Source organism: Mirounga angustirostris, unplaced genomic scaffold (assembly GCF_029215605.1).
Source record: "Mirounga angustirostris isolate CCGP_5_RB_7025 unplaced genomic scaffold, mMirAng1.0.hap1 SCAF_2, whole genome shotgun sequence".
NCBI lineage: Eukaryota > Metazoa > Chordata > Mammalia > Carnivora > Phocidae > Mirounga > Mirounga angustirostris.
In genome coordinates this window covers 65,959,983-65,978,971 of record NW_026991710.1, presented here as the reverse complement: position 1 = coordinate 65,978,971, position 18,989 = coordinate 65,959,983, and the positions used below count along the sequence as shown (strand labels likewise).

The 18,989-nt window shown below is 44.5% G+C and overlaps 1 protein-coding gene across 1 annotated transcript in view; it reads left to right on the top strand.

Moving 5' to 3' along the window:
- SCD5 (stearoyl-CoA desaturase 5) overlaps positions 1–18,989 on the top strand; it is a 153,028-nt gene that overhangs the window by 69,860 nt on the left and 64,179 nt on the right. Inside the window, exon 2 of the mRNA XM_045880895.3 lies at positions 16,105–16,235. Coding sequence (XP_045736851.1) covers positions 16,105–16,235 — 131 coding nt within the window. The remainder of the gene's footprint in view (positions 1–16,104; positions 16,236–18,989) is intronic.

Below are 18,989 nucleotides of genomic sequence, written 5' to 3'. Positions count from 1 at the left end.
ATTCACATACAGGGTTTTATTCTAAACATCAAAAGCCTTTGCCCCTTGAGCCCCTTCAGCTCTGAGGAAAGCCTCCTCACATCATCTACCCGGCATGTGAAATAGAAACATCTATTTATTCATAAAGCTCGGGGAAGTTATTTATTTCAAGCAATAAAATATTCCAAGGTCTCCACACAGATTACAGGAAAACTTTGGCCTCCTTATTGTGGAGCTCTTCTGACTGGGTATTGCCTTTTTGTTGTATTAGGCCTTCAAGAAACGGCTCTTGAATGCTTCCTGATTATTATCCTAAACATGAAGGCATAGTCTGAAATATAAAACAAGATGTGTCCACTGTTTTCTTTGTATGGGAAAGTAGTTACCTTTATTGTGCTCACTAGATACAAATGCCCTCTGTGGTTTCTCTCAGAGGCCGCCAGCTCGGGCCAGGCCGGAGGTAGGCCCCGGGGCTGGAACGTCTGGCTTATCTTCCTGCTGCCACCGGGGACTCCCACTGCCCAGTCACAGTGACAGCATTGGAAGGATATTTTTTTTTTTTTTAAGATTTTATTTATTTATTTGACAGAGAGACACAGCGAGAGAGGGAACACAAGCAGGGGGAGTGGGAGAGGGAGAGGGAGAAGCAGGCTTCCCGCCAAGCAGGGAGCCCGATGTGGGGCTCGATCCCAGGACCCCGGGATCATGACCTGAGCCGAAGGCAGACGCTTAACGACTGAGCCACCCAGGCGCCCCAGCATTGGAAGGATATTGATCCCCTGTGTACTGTGTGTCAGGCACGTGACATTCCTCATCTTTTTTTTTTTTTTTAAAGATTTTATTTATTTATTTGAGAGAGAGAATGAGAGAGAGAGAGCATGAGGGGGGGAGGGTCAGAGGGAGAAGCAGACTCCCTGCCGAGCAGGGAGCCCGATGTGGGACTCGATCCCGAGACTCCAGGATCATGACCTGAGCCGAAGGCAGTCGCTTAACCAACTGAGCCACCCAGGCGCCCATGTGACATTCCTCATCTTTAACCCCAGAAACAATCCTTCCAGATGTATTTCGTTCTGTCCATTTTACTGATGAGGAGACAGATGCAGAAAGGATCAGAGAAGAACTAAGCATAGCCACATGCATATTTTTTTACATTATTTTTTCGGTCTGACTTTATCTTTCCCACTTATTTTAGGGCCTACTCGTTTGGAGGCAGGGAGGAGAAGTACATGTATATTTAACCGTCATCACTTTAATGTACCGTAAAGCCAGCACAAAGCAAGCTTTAACCCATGTGTTCTCGTGCTGGCCCTCTGCATTCTAATTCTAAAGTTTGGTCGGTGTATTAATGTGTGATGTACAAAACGATGAGATTTAGCACTTGTGTATTGACTCTCAGTCACATTTGTTTTCCCCAAACACTTAATATGAACATTTCCAAATACAGAGGATTTTTTCTTTTAAGATTGTATTTATTTATTTGGGAGAGAGAGAGCCTGGGCTGAGGAGGTGGGTGGGAAAGGGCAGAGGGAGAGGGAGAAGCAGATTCCCCGCTGAGCAGGGAGCCCCATCAGGACTCGATTCCAGGACCCCAGGATCATGACCTGAGCCGAAGGCAGACACTTAACTGACTGAGCCATCCAGGCGCCTCAAACACAGAGGATTTTATTTTATTTATTTTATTTATTTTTTCAAAGATTTTATTTATTTGAGAGAGAGAGAGAGAGAGCACAAATGGGGGAAGGGGCAGAGGGAGAGGGAGAAGCAGACACCCCGGGGAGCAGGGAGCCTGACATGGGGCTGGATCCCAGGACCCCGGGATCATGACTGATGCCCCACCAACTGAGCCACCCTGGCGCCCCCGGATTTTAAAGAATACTACAGTGAACACCTACATGTCTACTACTCGATTCAACAGTTATTAACATTTTACCATATTTGTTTTAATCTATCTGTAATTTTTCTTTCTCATTTAAAAATAAGTTGCAGATGTTATGGCCCTTTAACCCTAAATAATTCCACATGCATCCCCTAAAAATAAGGACATGATCATAACTTAATAATAATCTGTTATCTGCTTTATATTCAAATTTCTCTTAGTTTTCCTTAAAATACCTTTTATAATAGATTTTGGGGGAACCAGGATTCAGTCAAGCTTATTGCATTGCATTTGAATGTCGTTTGTGCTCGCTGTCTTTAGAACAGACCCTGTACCTTTGACATTGATTTTTTGAAGAGACCAGGTCAGTTTTCGGTAGAATTTTTCACATTTTGGATTATCTGATTGTTTCCCTTTTTTCTCCTGTTTCTTGTAAACTGGGAGCTGGGTCTCAGAGCATATTTAAAGTTAAGCACATTTGGTGAGAAGGCCTCAAGGGTGATGTTATGTGTACTTCATATTTATCACATCAAAAAGCACCTCGTGCCAAGTTCTTCCACTGTTACTGACGCTAAGTTTCATCTCTTGGTAAAGTGCCAGATTCTTCCATGGTAAGATGCGATTTTCCCCTTCACAGTTAGTAAGGGTGCTGCTTTATTTATTTTTTTATTTGACAGAGAGAGAGAGAGAGAGAGAGCACAAGCAGGGGAAGTGGCAGGCAGAGGGAGAAGCAGGTTTCCCGCTGAGCAAGGAGCCCGATGCAGGGCTTGATCCCAGGACCCTGGGATCATGACCTGAGCTGAAGGTAGCCGCTTAACTGACTGAGCCACCCAGGCGCCCCTGGAGGGTGTTGCTTTGACACCAGGGGAATATCCTGCTTCCCAGCAATCCGTTGACCTAATGATTCCAGCTTCTGTATTAGTTCGCAGGGGCTGCCCTCACAAAGTACCACAGACTGGGGGCTTACCCAACAGGAATGTATTATCTCACAGTTCTGGATGGTAGCAGCCTGAAATCAAGGTGACGGCCAGGCTGTGGGGGTGGGGCTGTGGGGGCGGGGCTGCGGGCGATGAGGGCGGGGCTGTGGGGGCGGGGCTGTGAGGGCGGGCTCTGTTCCAGGCCCCTCTCTCCTTGGCTTGTAGATGGCTGTCTCCCCATGTCACTTCACATCCTCCTCCCTCTTTCTGGGCCTGTCCACATCTCCTCTTCTTATAAGGACACTGGTCATATTGGATTAGGGCCCACCCTAGTGAACTCCTTTTAACTTGATTCTGTCTATAAAGACCCTGTCTCCAAAAGGTCACGTTCTGGGGTGCTGGGGGGCGTGTCAGGACTTCAACATAAGAATTTGGGGGGACAGTCCAACCCACAGCAGCATCCATTGATGATTCGTGCTGGAACCCATTGTTTATCAGCGTCTTGATTTGGGTTCTCTGGGAAACGGATTCTGGGAGGCAGATTTGTGTGCTGGTTAATCAGGGACCGTGCTTGGTAACCTCCGTGAGAGACTAGGAGAAGCAGGACCGGGTGGAGAGAGAAACTGAGCTGCACCACAGCTGGAACAGAGGCCTCAGCCGACACTGCAGACAGCTCTGGACCTGGACGGGTCTTCAGGGATATCACAAATTGAGGCAAAGGGCCAGGCCTTTGTGCCCCTTTATGACACAAGCATTGGACACAGGCTGCCACCAGGGAAGGGGCGAGAGCTTGGGCCAGGCAGCTTCCTTCCATGATGGCAGCGCCTGGGGAGAGACTCAGCTGCGAGCTTCCAGGCACCAACAGTGCCAGCAGTTGGGGGAGTGAAGGCCCGGGTCCTATAGGGAAGGTTGAGACAGACACCACAGCATCTGGACAATGCGGGATTGCAGAGGGTGACTTTCCCCCAAAGCTACATTTGTTACCTGGCACTTTTCCAGAAAGAAGAGCTTTCCCTCATCAACTAGAAATGAATTATAAGGGCGCCTGGGTGGCTCAGTCCTTAAGCGTCTGCCTTCGGCTCAGGTCATGATCCCAGGGTCCTGGGATCAAGCCCCACATCAGGCTCCCTGCTCAGCGGGGAGTCCACTTCTCCCTCTCCCACTCCCCCTGCTGTGTTCCCTCTCTAGCTATATCTCTCTTTCTGTCAAATAAAAAAATAAAATCTTAAAAAAAAAAAGAAATGAATTATAGAGTTCTTCCTAAAAAGACTGGGAAAATCTTAAATGTTTAAATTTTTCCCTTTAATCACCAACTTTCCAAATAAGGAGTTGATATAATCCAGCTATACTCTGAGTTGCATGATGACTTCTGCCAATGTGGGCCCCTGCTGCCATAAAAACGTTAGAAATTACATTTTACAATGGTGTTGGTCTAAAGATGAATATAACCTAGGCAGCACTCATGATCTTATATACAGTATTCTATTCATTTGTTTTCCTTCTGAAGGAAATGTACTGTGGGCTTTCAGCACTATGTCTACTGTACCTAATGGATAAGTTAGTCCGGGTTATGCTCCATCCAGATCAGGGGCCAGGCAGGCAAGAAATGAAGAAGGTTGATTCTGAGTGCATTAATATGCATGGGGAGAGTGGGGGTGACTGTCTAAGGGGAAGGGGCCTTTAGCTCCAGTAGAAAGTGGCCATGCAGGAAAGTGAGGTGGCCTGGTGTCATTACATCTTTCCATTTTTCAAGAGAAGCCAGAAAGAGAGATTTTTATTTAAAAAAAATTTTTTTTTTTTTTTACGATTTTATTTGTCAGAGAGAGAGAGCACAAGCAAGGGGAGTGGCAGGCAGAGGTAGAAGCAGGCTCCCCGCTGAGCAGAGAGCCTGATGCGGGACTCCATCCCGGGACCCTGGGACCATGACCTGCGCCGAAGGCAGACACTTAACCTACTGAGCCACCCAGGTGCTCCTGAAATTGTTTATTTTTAATTGTTGGCTCAGTTTTTTAAAAATCCGTGGGCTGATTGTGGCCACAGGGCTGTCAATTGGAGGAGTTGGTTAGCCATGAGTCTCCCTGGGGAGAGGTTCTGACCTTGACCATACTCAGTACCTTGAAGAAAACCTGGTACATGGAAGGTACTTATCCATGTTTGCTGAGAAACGAATGAATGGATAATTACATTTTGCTAAGGCAACCTATTAAAATTAGGTTGGATTTTATGCATCAAAACCAGAGAAGATCAGAAAACCAGGCCTTGGCTTGTGCTGCAAAGAAAAAAAAAATCTGCCTTGGGGGGCACCTGGGGGCTCAGTTGGTTAAGTGTCTGCCTTCAGGTCATGATCGAGCCCCACACTGGGCTCCCTGCACTTTCAGCTGGGAGTTTGCTTCTCTCTCTCTCTCTCTCCCTGTCTCTCTCTCCAAATTAAATAAATCTTAAAAAAAAAAAAAATCTGTCTTGGGTTATCCACAGCAACTTACAGAGACTTGGCAGGAATAAAAATGTGGGAAGAAAACCCTTGAAACCAGAGTTCATGGACTAGGTCAGGCTGTCTCAATGGTGCAGTCACTAACCAGGCAACCAAAGGGGATTTCTTGGTATCTTGATAGAATGTGGCATTATTAAATTTTTAAATTTTTTTTCCTACTTAAGGCAGACACATTATTGTGGTAAAAAGAATCTTGCAAAGACTGGGTCTTGTCATTTTTCCCTTTGGGGTCACTGAGTATACCCCACCACCAAACGTTTTTCATCTGTGTCTTTGGCTTGTAGTTGCTAGATGGGGAAGTTGGGTCAGAATCCACTGTGTTCATGCCAAGCCCCAGGGAGGACCTTTTTCTGGTCAGAAGAGTGTGGGACGATGAGGAGATCTTTGAGGAGAAATGGGGACAGAAAACAGTGCTGCCCAGGGGGCTTTCTGTTGACTTAACACTTTAATTGCCAGCTCTTTTTTTTGAAGATTTTATTTAATTATTTGTCAGAGAGAAAGAGCACAAGCAGGGGGAGTGGCAGGCAGAGGGAGAAGCAGACCCCGCTAAGCAGGGAGCCAGATGTGGGACTTGATCCCAGGACCCCAGGATCATGACCCGAGCCGAAGGCAGTCACCCAACCGACTGAGCCACCCAGGCATCCCTAATTACCAGCTCTTTTGGCTCAGACATAAAGGCAGCAGTGGTGCCTTGGGCTTCTCTTGCCAGAATTTTTCCCCAAAATGTTCCTCCAGGGCTCAGCCCTCTGACCGTCAGGGTCTCCCAGTCTTCTTGCTTCATTGCTGAGAAGGCGCCTGCTAACTCCGGCCTAAACTTCCAGGGCTTGGGCTCCAACCACTAGCTGTCTTGATTTCCTTAGAGAAATTGCTTGTTAAGAAAAAGAGAAGATGACCCATAATTACCCAGATAATTCAGACAGTGAGGGCAGAAATGATCCTTTTTTTGCCACTTCCCCCAAATTGATCAGTTTGGGTCATGATTTTAATCTTAGTCTTCCTTCGAGGAACCAACATTTTTTTTTTTTAAGATGTATTTATTTATTTATTTTTAGAGCGAGAGAGAGCGTGAGCACGCACGAGCTGGGGGAGGGGCAGAAGGAGAGGAGAGAGAATCTTAAGCAGGCTCCCCGCCCAACGCAGAGCCCGACTTTGGGCTGGATCTCACCACCCTGAGATCATGACCTGAGCTGAAATAAAGAGTCGGATGCTTAACCAACTGAGGCCCTCAGGCATCCCGAAGGACCAACATTTTTGACATTATAGTTTCTCATTTATGGTCAGAGACATTAATGAGCATGTACATAGCTGTAGCAAAATGTACATATGCACACCTCCCTCCCTCCCTCTCTCTCTCACACACACTTACTGCCCAAGAGAAAATCAAAACCAAATAATTAATGAAAAAGTAAATTCAGTATACCCACAGCGCAGTAAATTATCGTCTTTGTGCTCAGTTATCTCTAATTGTAATTTCAATAGTTGTGTTTGATTTTGATCGGTTGACGGAGAGAGGAATGACGGGAGTTATCCTGAGTCATAAACTCTGAGTGAGTTTGCTCTTCCTAAATTCACCTCAGAGAACCTGGGAGGGCTGAGGATCAGGGTAGGAAAAATCTCTGCTGGGACCTGGGGCCTCCTTTCCCCTGAAGGCCCAGCTTCCTGGTCACCCAGCCTCAGCCTTGCAAGGGTTACCTTGTGAGAAGAATATGGGGTTTTCAGTAATGCTTATTGAGATACTACTATTTGCTAACTGCTTTATATACATTTCCATTTATGTCACAACTATTTGAGATAGTGTTTTACTTTGTTGGTTTGTTTGCTTCACAGATAGGAACTGAGACTAAAAAAGAGTAAGATGGTATCCTGCCCCCACCCCCACCCCCATGTCCCAGCTAGGAAATGGCAGGTAGGCAATTCGGTTACCTGGGCACCCCCCCACCCCACTTTGTGAAAGGAGCCTGCATCCTCCATGACTTGTTCCAGTGAGCTGTGATTCCCACGCCTCATAAATGATTTCCCCCTCCCCCGAAAGAAGCTTTGTGTCATGTAAGAGAGAGGAAGAGACTTTGGAGAGTAAGAAGATGGAAAGGAAGTAGGAAGCCACACAGAATAGGGGAAAGATCCAAGTCTAAACTAGCTTGTATAGTGTTCTTTTTTTTTTTTTTTAAGATTTTATTTATTTGACAGAGAGAGACACAGTGAGAGAGGGAACACAAGCAGGGGGAGTGGGAGAGGGAGAAGCAGGCCTCCCGCCGAGCAGGGAGCCCGATGCAGGGCTCAATCCCAGGACCCGGGGATCATGACCCGAGGGGAAGGCAGACGCTTAACGACTGAGCCACCCAGGCGCCCCTTGTGTAGTGTTCTTGAACAGTGGTCTCTCAAGGATTTGCTGTGGTGTCATACTGAACGAATACTGAGAGATAATAAAATAACTTCGAGTTTTGTTTGTTGCATTTTTAGTAAAATGTTAAGCAATTGACAACTCCAAATATAGCTCTTATGTATCTTCTATATGTATTTCTGTGTCTCTCTGTCTATGGGTCTGTTGGCCTTTCCTTAAGTGTCTTCTGCATCTAGGAAGGACTGGAGAGGAGAGACAGTCATTTACTGGCCAGAGCCCCGAACTGACTTTCAGAGTAGTTGCGCCGGCGAGCGAGGCAGGTATCTGAGCGTGAGCACAGTGTCTTCTCGAATTGCAGCTCCCGCCCCACCCCCAGCTTGCCCTGTCCCCAGGAGCCATCACTCTGCTTATTTGCTCTGATTGCAACCTCTCCCCTCCCCTTGGTGAAAGACAGTTCTGTGGGTGCTTATCACATCTCCACGCAGGTTGCCGCTGCAGGAGCCGTGCTGCTCACCGCGCTCCCCCGGCCGAGTGCTTAAATATTAAAGTCCCCGCTGTCCAGGGCCTGAGGGGACAGCCCGAACCATCAAATGGAGCTGCTGGGAGGGGAATGCGAGCAGGACCCGGAGTTCACAAGAAAGGGCAGCCTGGTCTCTCCCATCCCACGTCGCTTAGCATTTACGAGACCCGAGGCCTCTCAGGATCCAGGGCTCCGAAGAGGGTCAGCCTCCGGGTGGGTTGGTGAGCATGCAGAGGGGCCAGATGGTCTCTTAGAGAGGGTATGCCTCATAGGGCGGGGTTTCTCAGCCCTGGTTGTGCATCCGAATCACCCGTGGAGGGAGAGGCCGGCTCTCCCAGCCCTCATCTGGGATTCATTCTGTTCTGTGGGCCCCAGCATCTAAGTGCCCAGCTGACTGCAATGCGCAGCCAGGGCTGAGAACCACCGCATCAGGAGAAAGAGCCGGGGGCTGGACTGATCTAGTGTTTGGGCGCTAGCTCTGTCCTGAGATCCCAAGGCATTTACTTAACGCTCTGGGCCTCAGTTTTGCACCTTTGTAAAACTAGGGTTATAACATGTACCTCATAGGAGTAAAACAATAAAATTGGGTATATTGGTAGTGATGGTCCGTGGCAGACATCCAGACATCTACTCAGACTCCCTTTTCTGACACTCTGTTAGGCAGTGGTGTGCATTTGTTTTTTTATTTTATTTATTTATTTAAAAAGATTTTATTTATTTATTTATTTATTTGACAGACAGAGAGAGCGTGCACAAGCAGGGGAAGCGGCAGAGGGAGAGGGAGAAGGCTCCGTGCTGAGCAGGGAGCCCAATGCAGGGCTCGATCCCAGGAACCCAGGATCATGACCTGAGCCGAAGGCAGCCACTCAGCGCTCAACCGACTGAACCACCCAGGCATCCCATTTGTTTTTTAAAGAGGAATTTTATCGTGGGTTGGTTTAAGAAATCAAGGGAACAAAATTCCTTTTGCACTCTGTTCCCAAATATCTATCTTTTCATCTGATCACTGCTGTAATAGGGGTTGTAATGATCTTATGTACGCAAAATATTTGAAGGTGGCCAAAGGAAGATTGTTTTAAAAAGTATTAGAGGGAGTTATATAGCAAAATATTAACAGGGAATGATCTGGGGTGCTTGACTGTTTTTGCCCCTCTACTCTCCATGCATTTTCTAAATACTGCCATGCTTAAAGCCCTTTAATAGTTTCCCTTGGCCTCAGCACAACATCCAGTCACCTCAGTGCACCTCCAACACCTTTTGACTGGCCCTCCGTTTAAGGCTTTGGAACCTCTTTTTGACCTCCCCTTCCCCTTTCACCCTGGGCTTCAAACACACACTTTTTAAAAATTGGGGTAAAATATACATAACAAAATTTATTATTTTAACCATTTTTAAGTGTGCAGTTGTGTGGGATCACCTACATTCACAATGTTGTGCAACCACCACCACTATCCATCTCCAGAACTTTTTCACCATCCCAAACTGAAACTCTGTACCCATTGAACAACTCATTTCCCCTTACCTCCATCCCCTAGTAACTCCTATCCTACTTCCTATCTCTATGAATTTGCCTCTTCTAGGTACCTCACATAAGTGGTATTAAACAATATTTGTCCTTTTGTGTCTGGTTGATTTCACTTAGCATAATGTTTTCAAAGTTCATCCATGTTCCGTAGCGTGGGTCAGAATTCCATTCCACTTGATGGTCAAATAAGATTCCATTGTATGTACACCACATTTTGTTTATCCATCCATCTGTTCATGGACATTGGGTGTTTTCACCCTTTGGCGATTGTGAATAATGCTGCTAGGAACATGGGTGAATTAGTATCTGTTTTGAGTCCCTGCTTTTAATTCTTTGGGGCTATATACCCAGAAGTGGAATCCTGGATCACATGATAATTCTATGTTTAACTTTTTGAGGAACCACCCAACTTTGCCATGGTGGCTGCATCATTTTTCATTCCCACTAGCAATTCACAAGGGTTCCAATTTCTCCACATCCATGCCAGCACTTATTTTCCGTTTGTTTTTGTTTTGTTCTAGTAGCCCTCTGAGTGGGTGTGAGGTGGTCAGAGACAGACTTCTTATCAGATCCCCTTCTCTAGCCCAGGTCTTCCCATGTGTGGGTCCCTCTGTCTGAATCTTGCCTCCTCCTCATACTTTAGGGGTTAGCTTAATTCTTGGTTCCGCTGCGAACTCTTCTCCAGTCCCCCAAACTAAATTATCCCCCTTTTATTTATTTATTTATTTATTTATTTATTTATTTATTTATTTTTTAGTAATCTCTACGCCGAGTGTGGGGTTTGAACTCATGACCCTGAGATCGAGTCACATGCTCTTCCAACTGAGCCAGCCAGATGCCCCTAAATTATCCCCCTTTTAATCTCTCGTATATGATGCTGTTTGTCTCCTCTGCAGCACTTGCTGTAATTTATAAGTATATAGTAAATAATTTACTTTTCAAACTCCTATCAACTCAAGGAGACAAAGGCCCGTATTTGTGTGGTCACCTTGAGGACCCAGTTCCAAGCTCAGTGCATGGTTTATAATAGGTGCTCAATAAACTGTCTCATGAATCCTTGGGTTGTCTGGTGCTCCAAGGCAAGCTGAGGCAGAATTGGATTCAGAATGATGGTGAGGGCATTCTTGGAAGTGAACTTGCCAATTGGTAAAGGCAAAACACAAAACAAGAGTCTTAACTTTCAGCTTATGTTTTGAGCTGACTAAAAGGACATGATGCACTCGGGGTCCTCTCCTCCCATTACAATTAAGGCAACCCCGAAGGGTCAAGCAGTCCGCAGAGGTAGGTGTTGAATGTGGGCTCTTCCTGCCTTAGATTGCCACCTGGCTGCATCACTTTCTGTCTAATTGCCTTTGTCTATAAGATGGAAATCATACTATCCACCCCTAGACTTGAGATGAGTATTCAAAGAGTTACTATGTATAAATTTTTTACAATTTATTTATTTATTTGAGAGAGAGAACATGAGCAGGGGGAGGGGCAGAGGGAGAGAGAGAATCTCAAGGCGACTCTTCACTGAGCGTGGAACTGTATGCAGGGCTCAACCCCATGACTCATGAGATCATGACCCATGAGATCATGACCTGAGCCAAAATCATGAGTCAGACGCTTAACCGACTGAGCCACCCAGGCACCCCTGTATAAATTGTTTAGAACAGGGCCTGGTACATAGAGAGCTCTTGGTCAATAGTAGCTATTATTATTTAGTAGCTTTCACTCTAGAGATAGAGGAAAATAGATAATACACACAGTTAAAGAATTCTGCTAACTGCTTCTTCTGTCTAGTGCTCACAGATGGGTCTCAAAGGGAGCTGTCCATCTCTTCCTCTGACAGGTCCAGAATTGAGGGAGTTTTAATTTTTGGTTCTTAACATCTCTCTAGGACTGTTCTCTGGTTGTGTGGTCCAGAGGGAGTCACTACAATAATTCTCTAAACATTGCTCCAATTGAGGACCAAGATAGATGGAAGGCTTGACCTTCCATCATGAAAATTAAAGGGACTGTGGATTCTTCCTCTTTTGTTGCTGGCAGCTAGAGCTGAGCTTGTGATCCACGCATGGACAGATAGGTGCTTCTGCCTTGGAATCTTGGGTCCTGATAGATTCAGGCATAGGTGAAGGGTCAAATAGAGGCTCTTCTTGGCAGCTGTGGAAGACTTAAGGGACCACAGTATGACATGAGTTTCCAATGGTGCCAAGAGTCCAGGGGTGATGATGTCTATGGTGGTATCCTAGGCAAATGGTTGCTTTTTGTTTGTTTTGTTCTGTCCTGTTTTGTGACATGTCTATTTTATTTTACATTGAGAAAATGTACATAATAACAAAGTCTAATAGGAATTCAGTAATAGTTTTTTTAGTGACTGCTTTATTGAGTTATAAACTCATAACATACAATTCATCTATTTGAAGTATATAATTCATTGGTTTTCAGTATATTCATGGAATTGTGCAACCATTACCAAAATCAGTTTTAGAACATTTTTATCACACTTCACACCAAATCCCTGTACCCATTAGCAGTCATTTTCCACTCCCCTTCCTGCCCTCCCTGTCCCTTGCAACATGAATCTACTTTCTGTCCCTATAGATAACAAATTGTTCTTAAACCAGGATTTAAACTATACCTTCCTTCCCTTGAGGTAAAGTTCCTACTGAAATCTTGCATTTTTTAACCATTGTGGCAGAACAAATTAACCCCAAATTTAGCAGCTTAAGGCAACATACATTTATTTTCTCACAGTTTTTGTAAAGCAGGAATCCAGGTACTGCTGGAGCTGGGTCCTCTGTTCCAGGATCTCTCACAAGGCAGCAGTGTGTTGACCTGGGCTCCTGTCTTATCTGAAAGCTTAACTGAGGAAGGATCTGCTTCCAAGCTCACTTACACTGTTGTTGGCAAGACTCAGTTCCTTGAGGATTATTGGACTGAAGTCTCATTTCCTCACTGGTTGTTGGCTAGAGGCCACCCTCACTTCCTTGCTACATGGGCCATTCCAATACAACAGCTTACTTCATCAAAGCCAACACAAGAGAGAATCTGCTAACAAAACAGAAATCACAATCTTTTGTAACCTAATCATAAAACTGACATTCCCTCAACATTGCTATATTCTTTGGTTAGAAACAAGTTACTAAAGGGGAAGAAATTATACAAGGCCATGAATACCAGGAGGCAGGAGGCACTGGGGCCATCTTGGAGGCTCTGCACCAAAACTGTCCTGCAACCCTTCCATGAGATCTGTAGGCTGTTTAGTACCTTTCTAATACATTTCTTTTTTGGGTTGAGCTAACCAGAATTGGTGACTCTTGTTTGCATCCAGACCAATATATGTGTTTGTTGTTTACTATTCTGTGATTTTGTGATTCTGCTTTCTATTGATCTAGCTCCTTAATCTGCAAGGTATAAGCTATTTGATAAAATTATTAACACTGCTTGTTACTCCTTTTCCCCCCAAAGGACTACTTTCCTCTACTTATCAATTCTGTATCTGAATAATTCACTGTCTCAGAGCCAACTAGCAAACATCCATCTGAAAACTAGTTTGGATATTAATCTCCACAAAGATCATAGAAGAGAGGTTAAGAACCTCTCAAATTAGCCCTATCAAAATAGGAAAACTGAGTCCTATTAATAGAACAGCCTCATATTCAGGCCAGGGTTTTTGTAGTTTGTCCTCATTTGGGCTACAGCCAGAAGGTTGCTTTCTTCCTTAGAGGTTCTGTAGAATTTTAGTATCAGAAATCCAGAGCAAACTAGCTTTGGCAAGAAAAGGGGATTTGTTGGCTCACATAACTAGGAGAAATACCTGGAGGCTCACAGGATCAAAAAAACTGTAGAACTCTGGGGGCTGCAACCAGTGGGCCAGGGCAGGCAGCTCTCCTCCTAGCTCTTGTTGGCATCTCCACCATCTTCATGTCTCATTTTCTTGGCCTCATTCTCTACTATTGCAATCATGCTTTGGTATGTAACCTTTAGTCTTTGAACCAGAAGGGAGAGAAGGGTTGGGTCAAGTGTTTACTCCCAAGCCCAGGAAGATGGGGTACTACTCTAGGCCAGGCTTGGGTTACATGGCCACATTCCTGTTGCCAGAAGAAGGACCATGCAAAACCAATAGCCACTACTGCCCAGGGCAGACCAACCATGTAAGTGATCCCTGAAATCCTGGAGATCCCAAACAGGACAAGACAATGCCATCATCTGTGATAAGGCCCTGTCTGGGAACCGTACATTGAACAGATTCTTTTTTGGCCAATGTTTTTCATGGATTCTTGGAATTCATTTTATTGCAGCCAAGGTTCAGTGTCTTAATCCACTGGAGAAATAGGGTCACACTGAATTTTTCCATTACAGATTTCACTTGTTCCCTAACTACTTGACAGTTGGAAAAAATTATAGGTAGAGACATGGAGGCCAGGAATGACATGGAAAATAGCTGTCCAGGGGCGCCTGGGTGGCTCAGTTGGTTAAGCGACTGCCTTCGGCTCAGGTCATGATCCTGGAGTCCCGGGATCTAGTCCCACATTGGGCTCCCTGCTCAGCAAGGAGTCTGCTTCTCCCTCTGACCCTCCTCTCTCTCATGCTCTCTGTCTCTCATTCTCTCTCTCTCAAATAAATAAAATCTTAAAAAAAATTAAAAAAAAAAAAAAGAAAATAGCTGTCCATTTCATAGACTCACGACCAAGGTTAAATTATAATAACAAGAGACCAGAGCTTTTTACATATGTTACTTTCTGTGATTTATGGGCAGATTGTTTTTTGTTTTTAACCTTTCAAGTAAGGAATGATTTGTCAAGTTCATGAAAACCACATGTATTCAGAGACTCATTAATCTTAGAGCCAAGGGCAAGTCTCACTTTTAGACCCATATAAATATGGATTGAGATCAAGATCAGTTGGACTTGACTTTTGGGAGATGTAATATGGTTCTACCTTCAGTGTATATTGACACTGAAGTTACCCTGGTAATTCTTCCAGAGAAGTGCTATAGTGGGCTCCCGAAAAACTCCTCTTGTCCTGGTACCATTCACAATTGTTCAGCGATGTACTCACATCTGATCACTTGTTCTTTGCCAGCTCTTTATAGAGGGCCCTGTATGTGCTAAGTGCTAGAAGCAATTGTGCAGGATAATCTGCCTGATCCTACCTACTTATAGCTTGGTTTAGAGTTCTCCACCCAAGTAAGGAAGAAGCTCACTTTTAAGTTTAGATTAGGATCTAATATTAAGGATGATGGTGGGATGTAGAGAAGTAAAGATAAAACTTACCTGGTGTCTCTTAGAGGCATAGTGGAGTGTAGAGGTTAGGAGCTCGGTTCTTGGTTCAGACAGACTAGGGTTTGACTCTTAGCAAAGACACCTCCTAGCTTTGTGACACTGGGAAATTAGTTAACTTCTTTCAGCCTTGGTTTTCTCATCTATAAAATGGGGCTGATAATATAAACCCTATAGGATTGTTTGATGTGTTTTTAATAAGATAATCAAAGGACGACATTTAGCCTTGTGTGGGCATATTGCTGTAAAAGCACTAGAGTAGTTGTAATCATCTCAGGAATCGTGATTTTGGGGGTATCCTGTGTGTCCCCTTTATACCATACTTTTATAACCTCTCCCAAGTCTTCATACAAAAAGCAATCCACCGCCACCACGTGGGGGCAGTATGGGGTCTCTTGGCAGAGACTTTGGAATTAGGTCAACTCGGGTTTATATGCAGGATTTAACTCTCAGAGATCCAGTTTCTCAACTGTAAAGTGAGACAATACTATGTGTTGCGAGGCTTAAAAATAACATATTTAAGTGGGTGGCAGATCATACGCTCCACTTAAGCTGGCTTTAAAAAAATTCCCCACCTGGCCATCTTCGCCATCCCAGGTCCTAGTGATGGTGTAAGTGGGGATCTTTAGAAAGCAAATCTCAGTTGTCCCTGCCATCAGTTTTCTTTTCATTCTTACTGGTCCTGAGCCAGACTTCACTGCTTTTAGGTCTGGCCTGATTTCATTCAAACCGGTGCCTACGCAGCCATAATAATGGCAGTGCCATTTAGAAATATGGTCTTCGTATAACACTCTTGCTGGCACGGGTGCCAGTTACGAGGCAACATAGAAATCAATCTCAGCTCTACAGAGAGTGGGCACGTAAGACTGAGTTACAGATACACACTAATGTGATTATGACTTTGCATCAAGACTGTCAAGGAACATTAGCAAATAAAAGATTTGTTGGATAGAGAAAAAATTATGTTCAAAGGTCCACGTTCCTTGAGGAAAGTTCTCTCCACGTCTGCCTGGTACTGGAAAATTACAAATCAATAAAAAGGCTGCATTTCCCCAAGTTATCAATTCTTCCTTCACGCTGCAGATTCTTCTCCTAACACCATTTCCCATGGATCCCTATGCAGAAGAGAAAAAAGCCTGTAGAAGCTTGGTGACATTTGCTGACATTCTCCCTGCTTGTGTCTTGCAGCCTACTTCTGCTTCCTCCTGACTGCTCTGGGTGTGACAGCTGGTGCTCATCGCTTGTGGAGCCACAGGTCCTACAAAGCCAAGCTGCCTCTGAGGATATTTCTGGCTGCTGCCAACTCCATGGCTTTCCAGGTGGGGATGGAGGGTCCCCTCTGCCTTGTGACCCAGCACAGATGGCACTGTAGGAGAAGGCACGGGCCTGCTCCCCATGGAGATCATTCCTTCCCCCCATTCCAGCCTCAGGGCTCAGGTCCCCAAGCATTCCCTCTCTGTCCCAAATTTTTGTCTCATTGTAGCTTTAGATATGGTAAAATGTCCCCCAGGGGCTTTGTACCTTTGTACCCCTAAGAATACTAAACCACAGAGGAGGAAAGAGATACCTCCACCCAAAGCCCATGCCCTGAAACCCTCAACAATTGTCCAGCTCTAACCAGGGCGAAGTTCTGTGCTGAGCATGCTATCTGCATATTGCATTTGACCCTCACAGTAACCGCATGAGCTAGGTGTTGTATGTGTCCTCATTTTCCAGATGAGGAACTAAGGTTTAATGAAGTTAAAGAACTTGACAAATTATATGGCTAAAAGTGGTACATCCAAGATAAGGAAATGCAGGTCTGACTCTAAAGCCATTGCTCCTAGAAAACATAACCCGGGGGTCACCCTATAAGTTTGTGGTAGAGGCCTATTGAAGATGGTGCTGGAAGACAGGATTTGAGTCTTACTCTGATGGTTGCTGGCTGTGAATCACTTACTCATCTCCAGTTTCTTCATCTGTAAAAAGCAGAATATGACTTCACTCCCATAGTTGTTATGAAGTCATTGAAAGTTGCAGGGAACTATAAAAATGTAACAGAGGGTCATCACTGCACTAGAATTGGGCCGTATCCTTTAGGACTATTCTAGTAGTAGAACATGCCCCACCAGCTTGGGCACTTTCTGAGCTGCTGGATTTTGAGTTGATTATGGATTTCTGTTTCCCATGTTCCTCATCTGATCCAGGTAGGGTGGGTGGGAACAACGTGCTTTCAAAGTTTCTGCTGATATATGAATGCAGATGATTCCAGGCCCCATGCATTTTCACCCATTGGGGAGAGATGGTGATTCTCAAAACTGCTTTAGGGTCCAGGGAGATAGGCAACCCAGGAGCCTATCTGTGACTCTCAAATGTGCAAGTCACTTGGCCACCTCTGCAGTGGGCCTCCCATCCCTATAAGACAGTCTGACCCTGAGCATTTCTCCAAGTTGCTCTCATGTCTAAGGACTAATTTCCCCATTTCCCTCCCACAGTTCAAGCCTTCATAAAGCACGTAGGGTATAACACAATAGATTGCTCAGGGAACACAATTCATATTATGGAGTCTACTGGTTATAATTCAAGCACAGTTGGGAATTAGTACCAGGGGCCTAGGGAAAAAGCTATTGTGCACAAAAGAGTAGTTGGCAGCTTCTCGGTTTTATGTTTTTTTCTTCACCATTGGCAATACTAACTAAACCACACTTTACTTTGACTTCAGTCATCTTAATTCAGTGTTGTGCTTTGTTTGTCATAACAATGAGTTATGATAATGATAATTTAGAAACTCATTGACCTCGGTCTTAGATGCTATTTAGGACTTAAGTTGGTAATTTTCATTTGTTTTGTTTGAGCAATTTATTATTTCTAGCCTTCAATTACCCTCTCATGATGCGGTTATAAAGCACCTCTATTATTAAATTTTTTTTCCAACATAAATAACTTGAAACTGAGAACATAAAATTCTTATTTCTGTTTTCCCAAGGAAGCTATTTATTTACAACTCAATTTTCGATAACCTAAGTTTCCTTAGCATAACATCACAGAACAGAACATCACACTGTGATTGTAACTTTACTTTGGGGAGAAAGTACATTGCAGAGGGAAGTACCCAGGTCCTGGAATAAATTCTTGGCTCTGCCATTGGCTAGATGTGGGTCTCTGTGCGAGTCTCTCTTCCCTTCTATGCAAAGGTAGGGGGAAATAAATGATATTTACCTCACAGGGTTGTTGGAAGGATGAAATAATGACTAAAAAGTGCCCAGCTTATAGTTGTACTCGGTGAATATTGTCCCCCCTCTTTATGAGAATTGGCATACTGTCTCATTCATTTCTGTATTTTGGTGCCTATCATGTCAAAGGCACTCAATGGTAGCTTGTTAAAGAAATGAGAAATTGAATGAATAGTTTTAAAAAGTATTTTTAGAAATCATCACATTTGAACGATGCATACTTCTTTCAGGCCCACATTTGTGGTGGATTTTTTCTTCATTCATTTAACAAATGTTTATTGAGCACCTACTATATGCCAGGCACTGAGCTAGGCACGGTGGGTATACTGATTAGCAGACACAGTCACAATCCTTGCCTTCATCCAGCCTTCTATCTAGTGGAATATTAGAATTCCTACAATTTCCCAGTGGAAATGTCAGTACTTCCTGGGTCTGGGGTTTATAACAATGTCACGTAGACCTAGGTGGGAGGTATCTGTAAGATCAGCATCTAGCCAGTTTCCACATGGTGCATAACTGTGTCAGTGGGAAAGAATACAGTCAATCTAGACCACTTGACCCTGGGGAGAGAACAACCTGGGAAAGTAAAAATGTGCTGTGACATGTCCATCCAGGGTACAGACCTGCAACCCTGATTTAATGCAGAGTCATTGGTTTAGTTTCCCTTGGATGTCCTTGTGGGTTTTTAAAGATCATTTCAAGGGTTCTCCTGTGCTTTTCTTGATCAGAATGGTCATGCCTTTGGCCAAAATAGACAAGTCATGCCATGGTTGTCTGTATTTGAAGATGAGCAAGATTTTTGCTAGAAGTTGCAAATGAGATCTTCAAGTACAATCTTCTTAACATTGGGGCTTAAACATT